The 13,688-nt window shown below is 30.8% G+C and overlaps 1 protein-coding gene across 6 annotated transcripts; it reads right to left on the bottom strand.

Annotated features, from left to right (window-relative positions):
* Positions 1-304: 304 nt before the first annotated feature.
* On the bottom strand, positions 305-13,674 carry LOC143041932 (B-cell receptor-associated protein 31-like). Of its 6 annotated transcripts, none has more exons than XM_076214110.1 (8): positions 13,566-13,674; positions 11,409-11,505; positions 5,107-5,207; positions 4,545-4,692; positions 3,173-3,311; positions 1,803-1,890; positions 1,398-1,498; positions 305-851 (listed from the first exon to the last, which is right to left on the bottom strand). In XM_076214110.1, the coding sequence occupies exons 2-8, from the start codon at positions 11,501-11,503 to the stop codon at positions 816-818; spliced, it is 708 nt and encodes a 235-aa protein (XP_076070225.1). In that variant the 5' UTR covers positions 11,504-11,505; positions 13,566-13,674; the 3' UTR covers positions 305-815. The 6 variants fall into 6 exon arrangements, with proteins under 6 accessions (XP_076070225.1, XP_076070207.1, XP_076070240.1 ...); XM_076214092.1 differs by lacking the exon at positions 11,409-11,505 and adding an exon at positions 10,504-10,606 and having other exon boundaries at positions 13,566-13,659; XM_076214125.1 differs by lacking the exon at positions 11,409-11,505 and adding an exon at positions 6,733-6,835 and having other exon boundaries at positions 13,566-13,643.
* Between the last annotated feature and the right edge of the window lie 14 nt (positions 13,675-13,688).

Raw genomic sequence — 13,688 nt, 5'->3', positions numbered from 1 at the left:
TTACAAGACACAAACAAAGGACCAAGCTAAAGAAGACGGAACATGAATACTTCAATATTTACAGGTTTTTTCCCTGAATGTTTTAAATAACTTTTAATATGATAGTCTTGGCAGTCATTGGACCCTTTTCCCCCAATAATAAATTAGACGCAAGCAATTCATATCTCTTTAATTGAAAATTATTTCATTTCATATCATCTATTTACCTTATTTACAACAGAAACAAAGTATCAACTAACTTCTTAGATGACTTAATCTTTTCTATTGTATCTTTATGTAATTCTTATCTTGGCATTCTTTTGAGGCCATATATCACCTTAACAAAAATTCAACTGCTAAAATTTAAAAATTTATTTCAAGAGAATTTTCTAATTTTCCAGAATTTGACCAAAAATTGTTCTTGTTTGCATTGATAAGCAAATTTGAATAAGTATGAATGGACTAAAATCAAAACTGTTATGAGAGAAATTGGATAAAAGTCAAATCCTGTTGACATGGAAAATAAACATTCATGGAACCTCTTGTCCATGATTTTATATACATGAAAGGATAACAACATTGTCATTGATAAAGTATAATATCTCAGTAAACTAAGAATTGGCACATTGAGCTTACTTTACTTAGAATTTTGAAGTTGATCCCATGATAACAAAACAAAATTTTTGTTACGGATAAAAGCTACAAAAAATTATAAATTGCATTCCAAATATTGACCATTATACAAAAAGTAACAGAATAAATTACATTTTTTTACTATGCACAGAGCATTACAATATAAGTATCCTTTTCCCATCTTAGCTTTCTTTCAGAATCCCTTATTCTTTTTTACTGCTGGTTTCCCCTGCTGTTTGCTGTAAAATGATAGACAAAGAATATATATTAAATTATATATCCAGTTTGTTGTTTAAATGCTGAAACATCTTTATATTTAATGATACTAAATTATGACTTCTTGCAATGTTTCACTTTAAAGTATCAATTCTTCAACTATTTATATTTATATCAACTTCATGAAGATGCATTGATTAAATTTTGTTTTAGAAATTGTTTGTCCAAAGCATTCCTGATAAAGGTTTTTCTTGTAACATGTGTAGTGGGGAAGCAAGTTTGTAAATATAAATCTATTTTACTACCACAGGGTCCCTACTGCTGCTGATCAAATGTCAACCATCAATGGTCAATTATAACCATTTACATTGTTTCTAGCATGGTAGAATAGGGGCAATATGGTAAAATAGGGGCAATAAAAACTTATAAGTGAGAAAACAGTTATATAATCAATTTAATCAACCTAAAATAAAGTTTACCCTGTAATTTTTCTGTTTGTAAGTGCTACATATTTACATGTGTACAAGAGACAACAACCCACCAAAGAGCAGAAAACAATGTTAACGTACCTGTAATTTTGTGTGTTCCTTCATCAATCTGTCATATTCTCTATTTGTGCCTTCTGCTTGTTTGCGTACAGCTTCTAAATCACTTACTGCTTTCTTTAAATCTGAAAATTAAAACAAGCAAATGACACTAGATTTTAATGCCGAAATGATAAATTTGTAAATATATGCACCCTTTTTAAGTTTAAAGTCTAAATCCTATTGTTACTTTGGAGATCTGCCGCCAAACAATTAGAAAGTATTCAAATTCAACTGCGTCCAGAATAAAATTTGATTCACAACTTTACAGTTTTCACAAGACCCACCATTTTTTTAATTTGTTTATTTAAATTAATTTAATCATTGATGTCATCTAAAGATCTGATGATGATCCGTCTTTTATTTTCTAAGTTTATGAGGTAGACTTACCCATTTTAGTCTTCACGAGATCCTCCTTTGTTTTATCTAGTTGTTGAGCTACACTCTTTTCTTCTGTAACATCACCATCCTCTTTTTTCTGTTGAAGATATAAATAACAACTATAATCACAGATAGCATAATTCAGATTACTATGTGCATACCCGTAGCCAGGGGGGTTCAGCAAACAAATAAGCACTATTAAAGTCAATGTTCTGTTCGAATTGTGACTGTTAAAGTCGAGTTTGTGAGTCCAACGAACCCCCCCCTTGGAAATTCCTGGCTACGGGCCTGATGGGAACGCAACAATATAATCATAATAGAAACTGCAGCAACCCATTTGGAGGTCAACATATATGATATTTAAAATTAGACAAGAATTAAGCCTTTTATTAAGTAGCAACTACAACTTCAAATTTCACTAACATTTGTCATCATAACAGGAATGTTACCAGCCAATGATTTAAATTACTGCAGTTAGCACTTTTCATGTTGTCTTTATAAACCAAATATTGAAACAAAGTGATATATCGTGCAATGTATAATACATGCATTGATTTTTTTCTTCTAAATCTGGAGTTTAGGGATGTAAAAATAGGTTTTATTATAGGGTATTTATTTTAATAACTATAATGGTAGCCATTTTTAGCTGCAGCTTAGATTCTAAGGCTAAAAAAAAATAATGATAGTATTCTGACAATGACATTGTATTGTATATATTTTTGCTGCAGCATTTAGGAGATAACTGTATTGTATTTTAAGCTTGGCCTTCGTAAAACGTAGATTTTACTGTCGCAAATTGAGTTTACCTAGCGACGGGTAGCGGACCTAGGTAAACGGATATTTGCGACAGTAAAACAAATTTACAAAGGCCAAGCTTAAAATACAATACAGGTATCTTCATTCTAATGCAGCATATTAAAATAAATATCACATAATAAATGTTTTGGCGAAAAATGACATAAATGAAAAAGTCAGCGAAACTGTTGCATTGTCTTTATCAACTAAACAATGTGACATCATACATGTATGTATTATCACAATGTCAAGCATAAACACTAGGCCTTTGTTTACCTTTCGTACGCTTCAGAATGGTTTCAAAGTTGACAAAAGAATATTTTGAGGCTCAAAATGTGACTTTCATATTTTTTTTGTGAGAAATTACATACACAAAAAATCAGAATCCAAAATGGGGGCTTTCTTAGTTACTGACTGGTAGAACGTGGAATTTACCCCTTCAAAATGTTTGTCAATGAACAATGAAAATTATCGTTACAAACGAATTGCATTAGAATTTTGATTTACTTTTATCAGAGTTTGTGCTTCACAATGATCTACTTCTGACTTATAATGCTTTATTGGAAAAATCGATTCAGACTTACCTTATTAGAAGTATTATCAGCCTGGTCTAGTAATCTCTGTGCAGCAGCACTGGCCTGTTTAGCTTGTTTCTGACTGGCTTCACATTCTGCTTCTAAAAGAGCTTGTTTTGCTGTCTGTGTTATTAGACGTTTTAATATACTGAAAAATATAATTTACAAAAGTATTAATCAATGTTAATATATTGGATGAATTCTTTTACTTTCATGTTCCAAAATTATGGGTAAAGTTCTTATTTTCGTGTACGGTATTAATGGATAACTATATATGAATTTCACTTTCAGTGTTCAGAAAGGAAGGAATATCTGCAAAATGTACAAAAAAATATTCAAGTATCCTGATAAAGGACAACCACAGAAGAACTATTAATTTACTATTTCAGAAGTTTTAACATTTTTGGTATTGTAAATTCCTGATGATAAGGAACCAATTTTTCTCTTTGTCACTTATTCAGCAGTGCACTTAAGCATATTGTATTTGTGTTTGTGTTTGTATTTTTAAGTATTAAGGTTGTTCAGTGCTTATTGTCGTGTTTACAATCAGATGCCATGTAATTGAAATCTGTGACAGAAGGTGATGAGTGTGGATCCACATATTTTATCTTAAACAATATTGAATGTCCAGTAAAAGGAGTAGATTCAGTAAGACCCCTTTTTGGCCCCAAAATATAACAGTTTTAGAAAATTGTGAAAATGTAATCTTTAAGCTATGTTTTGGAAAGTAAAATGCTTCTGCTACATAAATATGAGCTGTTTTTGACAATACAATGCACAAATATCGCGTACTAGCATCATGAAGTCATGCTAAATTACTGAAATCTTCAAAATTTAAGCATTTTGGTAAATTTTTAGACAGTTTCCGTCTAAAATGAAAGTGGCCGCATTCGTGTTCATTCGTAATATTGAAATGTAAGTTGTATTTGATGATAATACAAAACATATATAAAGGTTGAGGATGAACACGAATGCGGCCACTTTCATTTTTGACAAAAAGCATCTGAAAAGTGACGTTTTTTGGCATATTTGATAAATTTATCATATTTAAGCTTGAATCAGAGCGTTTTTAATGATTAAATCAGTTAAAATCTTTCACATAAACTAATCGAATCAATTGAAATAGACACTTAAGTGTTTAAAAAGTGTCCAAAAACTTTCGTTAGATGAACCTGAAATTTGAGGCCAAAATCGGCCCTTACCAGACCTACTCCTTTGATATTTTTTTAAAAAGCAAACAAAATGTTGTGACTGGTAAAGAACTTTCATTGAGTTTTTACCAATAGTGTGACATATAAATCATTCTAGTATACAGACTCATTTTATTTTGAAGTAACAAATTCTACAGACAAGATACAAATTTAACATGAATTATACATACAACCACATGAAAAGAGCAAATCCAGAGATGTAGAAGTTTCTTTGAGCACGGAACAGTTTAACTTGTGCTGCTAGTTCTGATTCTCTGTTATTCTTTAAATCCACCTCTTCCAAAGCATTATTATATTTTCTCATTTCTCTGATGGACTCTGAAAAAACATATTGGAACTTCATCATAATGAATTCAACCGTATTAGTTTCACTGGTAAAATTATATAAGTTTTTAATAAGTGTTTTATTGTTTATTTCATTATCTTAATGCAAACATGTTTTAGCATTACACATTCTTAGCTTGACAAAGTTTGTGTTTTTGTTATTATTGAGAAGATTATTTCAATTTTCAAAACTTTGCTTTAAAAGAAATATCTCGTTGAGTGGTGATAGAATCAACCAGAACATTCACTGGCATACCAATAATACATTTAATTAGGGGGGAAAAGATTGTTGTTCAGGGAACAAGATCAATTATCAAAGGAATAAGTACACCTGAAATAGAAAATATTTGGTTAATCCATCTAATAAGATGGATGCACTGCAGATCATTTGTACAAAAGGTTACCTACCTAGAAATACTAATGACAGTATTGCTATTAATACATTGAAGTAGATATGGGAATAAGACTCTATCTTTTTTATTAAGTTGGAACGAAAAATCTTCTGCCATCTACAAAACAAAGCAACTGTTAGAATGAAGTTTAAAACTATCTTTTAATCTTAAATTCATACAAATTGTCTTTTTTCAGACACAATTTCAAACAGTTTGTACTTCCTATGTTTTATATTAATTGACTCATCAGTGGCAAATAATTCATTCATATGCAGAAAAAGCATCTATTAACTATATAGCAATGATCTTTTTCAATTACAGGTATTGCCATTTAAATTTCTTACTGTGAACTGAACATTTTATTTGTGCTTTTGAAGAACTCTTTCTTTCCTAATATAATTATCATGATTATAAATACATGTATTTTTAATAAATGATATATGATAAATTCCCTAAAGGTATAAAACATGCTAGCCAACCTTAATTTCATGTTAAATGGTGAAGCAATCTACAGTCTGAAGATCTACCAAGTTATACTGTTGTTTTTAATACAAACCATATTATTCCAAAAGCTGTTTTAAAATTGTTTACTTTATTCCCTACATCACAGATAGATTGAATAAATTATAACCATGATAACAGAGGCCAAAAAGAACCATGTGCCTCTATTCTGTGAAATTCTGTTATTGAATTTGTAGTAATAAGCCTTTTTTCATAATATTAAACATAAATTTTGTTACATCTTAAGATCTAAACGCTAACATTTAAACTAATTTTTCATTTGTTGAATGTAAAACTAAATCAGGTTAATAGTTGTTTTGCATTTCAAAAAAAAATTATGACACAAATAACCTGAAAAAGACGAAAGATGGAATATCATATGATATATGTGTATGCTTAAGATATTGGATGTAAAAGAAAAACTTCCTTTGAAACTATATATACATGTATATATATTTCCAGTATCAATAATTGTTATCAACAAATTTCTCAAATGAACACATTCTATTCTAAACAAATAATTATGTAAGAAATATCCCCCCCCATAATATGATTAGCTCGGCCTAAACACAATGTGACATTGTAAGTTAAGTGAGAGATTTTTGACACTATACATCTGTACACATTAATGTATACATAACTTAGCTATAGCTTACATCAAAATGGGGAAAAAACAGTGTGCATCAGGAAATACTTCACATTAAGCTGTTTATTTTAAGAGGGCTCTTAATAATATGTTTCTCAACATTTTCTTTTAATTCATTACTGTCCGCATTGTATAGATTGAATGCTAAAATCACCATATATACATAAAATACTACTGTGGATTCATTTATTTCGTGGGTATCAATTTTCGTGGATTGAGAACAACTAACACTTTGATGTTAAATTTTGTGTTTTTCTTAAAGTCTGCATACAGGTCTATGGAAATTTTGTAGTTTGTTGAACATTGAAATTTGTAGTTCCCCTGTACCCACAACATCCAAGAACATTGGTATCCAACTAATAATATAAAAAATAAATAATCATGATAATGTATCCACAGTAATTAAAATTGAACAATTTTGAGAAAATTTGTTGACAACTTAGTTTACATCGTATATGTACATGGCAAATATCGTGAATATATATCCCAACCTACCTGGATGGTGGGATAAAAGGGATTAAAAGGATAGCTGAGAGGAAGATCTCCAGATACAGGAATAAAGCTATGAAAGTCCAAAGCATTTTAGGATGTGGTTTGCCTGAAATAGACCATCATGTGATCAGGGTACTAGATATTCTACACCAGCATGGTCAAAGTACTAAATATTCTATATAATTGGATATTTTTATGTGTAATATTGAGTAAAGAAAATCAGGTCATCTATGTATCTATGTAAAAATAAACGAAATTTTAAAACAAGAAAACCTAGATGCATTGATATCCCACTCGCCAAAAGAATTTAGAAAGATATTTATTGATATTGAATTGCAAAAACATTCTGATATTTGTATATTTTCTAATTTTTATAACAATAGGCCATCTGTCAAGCCATGCTTAAATAATTTGACATAACACTCCATTAAATTTAAAGATTACTCCCAAACCAAACATTGAAAAGTTTTTTTTATCAAGTAATACATCTTTTCTGTTAGAAAATAAAAAATAAAATTAATGCAATTTTCACAGACATTCTAAACAAGAGTGCACACACTGAAATGTCTCGCCTTCTATACTAATCATTGATATTATGTTGATAGTCTTAAGTATAAAGCTAAGCTTTATTACAACTGTCACATAAACTTAACATTAACCAAGATAACTAAACAAAGACCAATGAACCTTGAAAAAGAGGTCCAGGTCAGATGAACCATGCCAGGCAGACAGGTACAGCTAACAATGCTTCTATACCACATATATAGACACATTACTTATAGTTTAAGAAAAATAGACCAAAACACAAAAACTTAACACTGTGCAATGAACCGTGAAAATGAGGTCACGGTTAAATAAAACCTGCTCGACTGACATAAAGATCATAAAATATTTCCATACACCAAATATAGTTGACCTATGGCATATAGCATTAGATAACAAGAATGTGTCCATAGTACACGGATGCCCCACTCGCACTATCATTTTACATGTTCACTGGACTGTGAAATTGGGGTCAATACTTTAATTTGGCATTAAAATTAGAAAGATCATATCATAGTTAACATGTGTACTAAGTTTCAAGTTGATTGGACTTCAACTTCATCAAAAACTACCTTGACCAAAAACTTTAACCTGAGCTTCACACTATCTTCCTCTTTGTTCAGTGGACCATGAAATTGGGGTCAATATTTTAATTTGACATTAAAATTAGAAAGATCATATCATAGGGAACATGTGTACTAAGTTTCAAGTTGATTGGACTTCAACTTCATCAAAAACTACCTTGACCAAAAACTTTAACCTGAGCTTCACACTATCTTTTTCTTTGTTCAGTGGACCATGAAATTGGGGTCAATACTTTAATTTGACATTAAAATTAGAAAGATCATATCATAGGGAACATGTGTACTAAGTTTCATATTGATTGGACTTCAACTTCATCAAAAACTACCTCGACCAAAAACTTTAACCTGAAGCGGGACGAACGAACGGACGAACGAACGGAGGCACAGACCAGAAAACATAATGCCCCTCTACTATCGTAGGTGGGGCATAAAAAGACCAAAACTCAAAAACTTAACTTTGACCACTGAACCATGAAAATGAGGTCAAAGTCACATGACATCTGCCCGCTAGACATGTACACTTAACAATCATTCCATACAACAAATATAGTAGACCTATTGCATATGGTATGAGAAAAACAGACCAAAACACAAAAATTTAACTATAACCACTGAACCATGAAAATGAGGTCAAGGTCATATGACACCTGCCAGTTGGACATGTACACCTTACAGTCCTTCCATACACCGAATATACTAGCCCTATTGCTTATAGTATCTGAGATATGGACTTGACCACCAAAACTTAACCTTATTCACTGATCCATGAAATGAGGTCGAGGTCAAGTGAAAACTGTCTGACAGACATGAGGACCTTGCAAGGTACGCACATATCAAATATAGTTATCCTATTACTTATAATAAGAGAGAATTCAACATTACAAAAAATTTGAACTTTTTTTTCAAGTCGTCACTGAACCATGAAAAAGAGGTCAAGGACATTGGACATGTGACTGACGGAAACTTCGTAACATGAAGCATCTATATACAAAGTATGAAGCATCCAGGTCTTCCACCTTCTAAAATATAAAGCTTTTAAGAAGTGAGCTAACGCCGCCGCCACCGGATCACTATCCCTATGTCGAGCTTTCTGCAACAAAAGTTGCAGGCTCGACAAAAACCTCTAAATATTGAATGCATTAGAAGTCGTTTTGGGGCCATGATTTGTTCACATTATCTTGTGATTATTACACAATTTTCAAAAAAGCTGCTTGAAACAATTTCTTCATAAACATGATAAATGTCAAATTTTACATAAACCTGTATTACACTAACTTTCTATACTTCATATTACTACAATGGAATATTATTGCCCATGATACCTGCCATACAAAATATAATGCTTTTAATATGCAGGTTCCAAAATGCAGAGGAAATAACTTTCTCCCCATGCTTAATAGGTTTGTAAGTACTGTAAATTCAGAAATTATTGCATGCATTTATTATTGCAATTTTGTCATTTTAGACTGAAATGCGATTTTAATTTTTGTGATTGAGAAAATCCTGTTTAATTCATACAAAGAATTTTAAAATGTGAGTTTGAATTATTGCGATTATAACCCTGACTCATTTTTCACAATAATAAGAACATCACAATAATTTCTGAATTTACAGTATCAAAATCACTTAGGCCACAATGAAAATAATATGTCCAGGTTTTCATCCATATCTTTTTTTTAAATTGAAAAGAGATGGCATTTCAATTTTACTGTTAAAGTCATGTTATTTCATTAATTGTGGTAATGAAGAGGTTCCATTTTGAAATGGAAATTGATAAAAAAAAAAAAGAAAAAAAAAAAGGAATAGAGGATTTTGGATGAAAATCTTGAAGTACTTTAATTTCATTATGGCCTTGAAAATCCAAATGCATGAGATTAAAGGTGTACAATCAGTATCCTGTTTTATACATTTGACACTGTTTGATTTGCACTTTCTTACTCAAATCAGAATTGTGGATACATGAACCAATATATGATGACAGTTGTTTTATATAGATATATACACCTTTAATTAGATTAATGTCTGTGTAAATGATAATTCATGAACATGATGCAATGTTAGTTATCTAATTTTGCTTAAAGCATCATTGACTCCTTTAAAACTAATGTGGTTTTCAATGAGTTTCTACAGTATTATTTTTAATAAGGCAGCAACCATTTGATTTTCTGGGGGGGGCTATGGTTTTTTTTGGAAAAAAAAGTTTGTTTCCAGGTTTTGGTGAAAAAAATAATTTGTTTTGGACCCTGAGAAAAAAAAATTGTTTGTTTCACCCTCAGCTGCCACTATATGTAATGCTAAAATTGAAAGAAAAAAAATTGTTTTCGGTTTGTCGCTAAAAAAATAAATTGTTCTTCGCCGAAGGCGAAAAAAAAAGTTTGCACAGAAAAAAAAACCATAGCCCCCCCCAGAAAATCAAATGGTTGCTGCCTAATTTTAAATTGATTTTTAATAAAATTAAGAATGGAAATGGGGAATATGTCAAAGAGGACAACAACCAAACCAAAGAGTAAAAAAACAAACAGCTGATGGTTCTTCAACACAGCAACAGATCATTAATTTTTACCAGATTAAAAGGCCACATGGGTTTTGTAGAAGTCAATGTGTACAGTAGCTGCCACTAATGAATGCTGTAAAGATCAGTGCTTACCTAGATGGAGAAATATATGGTATCAATAAAATTACCGATACAAATATTTCAAGATACATAAACCCCGAAATGGAAGTCCATATTATACCAGTCATTGTTAAATCTGTACAGGAAGAAAACTAAAGGTCATAATGCAGGACAATAATAATCCATTTCATTCATTGTTAGAAATTATTTGTACCAAATTCTTTCACAAGAGTGCTACTAAAAAAATGCATAGGACATGATTTGTATTTAAATTTCAGATAATAAGCCAAATTATATAATAGCTGCACATCTATATTAATTACTATAATTACTAGAAAATATTTTTCATGTTCATACATGTACATGTCATATAATTGCTGCATATTTATTAATTACTATAATACTAGAAAAACAGTTTTGAGTTCAAATACAATATTTTAAAAAAGCTCAATTATTTTCTTTTTAAAGCTATTCTATAATGAAAAAAATTGTAGTACAACATTAATTTCCAACTCATAAATTATAAATAAATGCACTCTATCAAATCTAAAAGATGATTATAATAATGTCAAATTTTCATGACATGTTTATTGTTCTGATCTCAAAATTTCTGTACATAGAAAACAACTAGAAAATCAACAAATGTTTTTTAAACAACCAAGTTGCCTTTTTTTAATTTTGGTATTTGACAGCCTATAGCTCATTTTAGCTAGCATGGCTAGATTGACAAATAACAATGCACAATTCTTTTTCTTTTCAATAAAGCTTAGTTTGAGATATTCATATCATGAAAAAATTACAATATGGTTTTATATATGACTGTATGGAAAAGTTAAGCAAATACCATTCAAAAGTGAATTTTCTTGAGAATAGCATTTTGCATGCAAACTGAACTTTTTGCATGTGAAAGCTACGGAATACACATCTGACACTCTTACCTTTGTGCTGATACAAATGGTAACATAAGTATAACAGCTATTGTTATTTCAACATATAGATACCCAGCTATACCTGACCACAGTATTCCAACCATGGCTGTAATAAAACTATTTCTTTTTTACAATTGTATATATACATATATACATATATATAACTGATTTTATTAGCTGAACATCTGAAACATCATGAACATAAACAATAAATGTCGTTATTTTTAATTATATATGTTGTATATTTGTTTAGCGGAAGTTTTTTCCCTTTCTAACATGTGTTTACAGATTTGATTTTTTGTGTTTTAACGCCACTTTTGAGCACCACATTTAGGCTATTTCGTGGCAGCCATTTTTCTTTAGTGGAGGAAGCCAGAGTGCCTAGAGAAAACCATTGACCTGCAATAGGAAAACTGACAATCCTAGTCAATTAAGATTGGAGTCCAGGGCACCCGAAAGAGCAGGGTTCAAGCTCACAACCTCAGTGTCGAATGGCTAGTGATTACAGTAGTAACAACTTAGACCACTCGGTCACCAAGGCCCCTGTATGTTTACTGTAATCAGCAAGATCAGTGTATCCGTAACTCAGTCTGACCAACTTATTGTCTGACAAATTTTCATTTATTCACATAGAAATTTATAGTTTTTTCTAGTTGAAAATATAGAAGAAAAGGTCAAATTTCTTTTTCGGTCAGTCAAACTTTAATACAGTTTGGAACATGTATGCAGACATAGTTTATTATATTAAAATTATCAAAAAGTGTAACCAATCTGATTATAAAGGGCATATGATACAGTTTTGATCCCATTTTGAAATTTTGATGAAAAATTGCATATAGGCTATTTTTAACCTGATTAAATCAAATATGTAATAAAATATATATACCTTCATGTGCTACTTTTTGAGTAAAATGAGGTTGAAATTTCAGATATTAGCACAAAATTCAGATTTGTGGACGTATTTTTCCTTTGAAAATGTTGAAAGAAATCCATAACTTTTTTTATTTTAAAAGATAAACACAAGCTGTTTTTTGTTAAATTATCTGTAAGTTCTGTTTTATATAAATGTTCTTTATATTAATGCATTTATATTATACAAATAACACATACAAAATGACATATTTATCAAATATTCATGAATGTAGAAAAAAACTCAGTTTTTGCTGTATATTTATCAAATTTAAAAAATTTGCAATATTGACACTCTCTTGAAATTGGTAAAAATAATCTTCATTTGTAAGGAAACCAAATGTCATTTTACAAAAGAGGTGTCCATGAACTCGTTTTCAAATTAAATCAGTTTGAATGATGAAAATCAGTCAAAAAATGCATCTTTTCTATGATATGTCAGTCTGATGTCGCAAAAATAACATTTCACATTTAACCTCCCTGTTATACACCTTATCACTAATCCCGGCTGACACGGCCGCTTGAACTTTTGACGCATACAACAATCACTTTTCCATTGTGGCATCAGATATTTTGTTTTATGACGTCAAAATTTTACGGGAACCTGTGTGATTTTCAGTAATGACAGATAAATAGCGATAAGGTGTATTTTATCATATGCCCTTAAACAAGCAATTTTATTAACAAGAATATATGTATATGAATGCTGTTATAAATTTTTTTTAATGAAAGGGGTCTACGTGAATGGTGGCAAACCAAGTTTCAGATTGGAGAATCTACATTCAAAAGTAAGACCATTTCGTGAAGGAGAAAAATAGATTAAATTTTGAATGGTATCAGGTCCGTTCGCGCCCAAAACACTTTCGCATCCTACACGTTCGGTAATATGAAATGACAAATGTACCCACACAAGAGACAGATTATTCGGTCTAATCAAACACAAAACCAATTAAAATTGTGCGCGAACATGTAGGGTGCGAACAGACTTTGGGTGCGAACATGTAGGGTGCGAACAGACTTTGGGTGCGAACATGTAGGGTGCGAAAGTGAAAGGGGGCGAACATAAGTGGGGGCGAATGTGAATGGGCGCGAACGGACCCGGATTCATTTTGAATGAATGTCGAAAAGAGGTTTTGCCTTCCTGTTTCATATTGGCTTATTGACTTTTTCTAATGTGTACCGACCTGTTGATTTTTCAGTTTCCCTATGTACTTTTTGTGTTTCTAGGTTTATTTCACGATGACTCTAAACACAAACCTTTACTATATATATCTTAAATTATGAAGATAAAAAAAGTTGCAATATTCTCGAAAGTGACCTTCTTAGTCATTAAATGTCTTGTAAGCTATCGTTAATATCAGTTGATAAAAACGATAATTT

Source organism: Mytilus galloprovincialis, chromosome 1 (assembly GCF_965363235.1).
Source record: "Mytilus galloprovincialis chromosome 1, xbMytGall1.hap1.1, whole genome shotgun sequence".
In the NCBI taxonomy this organism is placed as follows: Eukaryota; Metazoa; Mollusca; class Bivalvia; order Mytilida; family Mytilidae; genus Mytilus; species Mytilus galloprovincialis.
This window is presented reverse-complemented; position numbering and strand designations above follow the sequence as displayed.

Coding starts and splice junctions, on each gene's coding strand:
- LOC143041932 (XM_076214110.1), bottom strand. CDS start 11,503: ATGGTTGGAATACTGTGGTCAGGTATAGCTGGGTATCTATATGTTGAA. Junction 4,693..5,106: donor ACTGTCATTAGTATTTCTAG/GTAGGTAACCTT, acceptor ATGTTTTTTCAG/AGTCCATCAGAGAAATGAGA. Junction 1,499..1,802: donor TCTCGTGAAGACTAAAATGG/GTAAGTCTACCT, acceptor TTTAATTTTCAG/ATTTAAAGAAAGCAGTAAGT.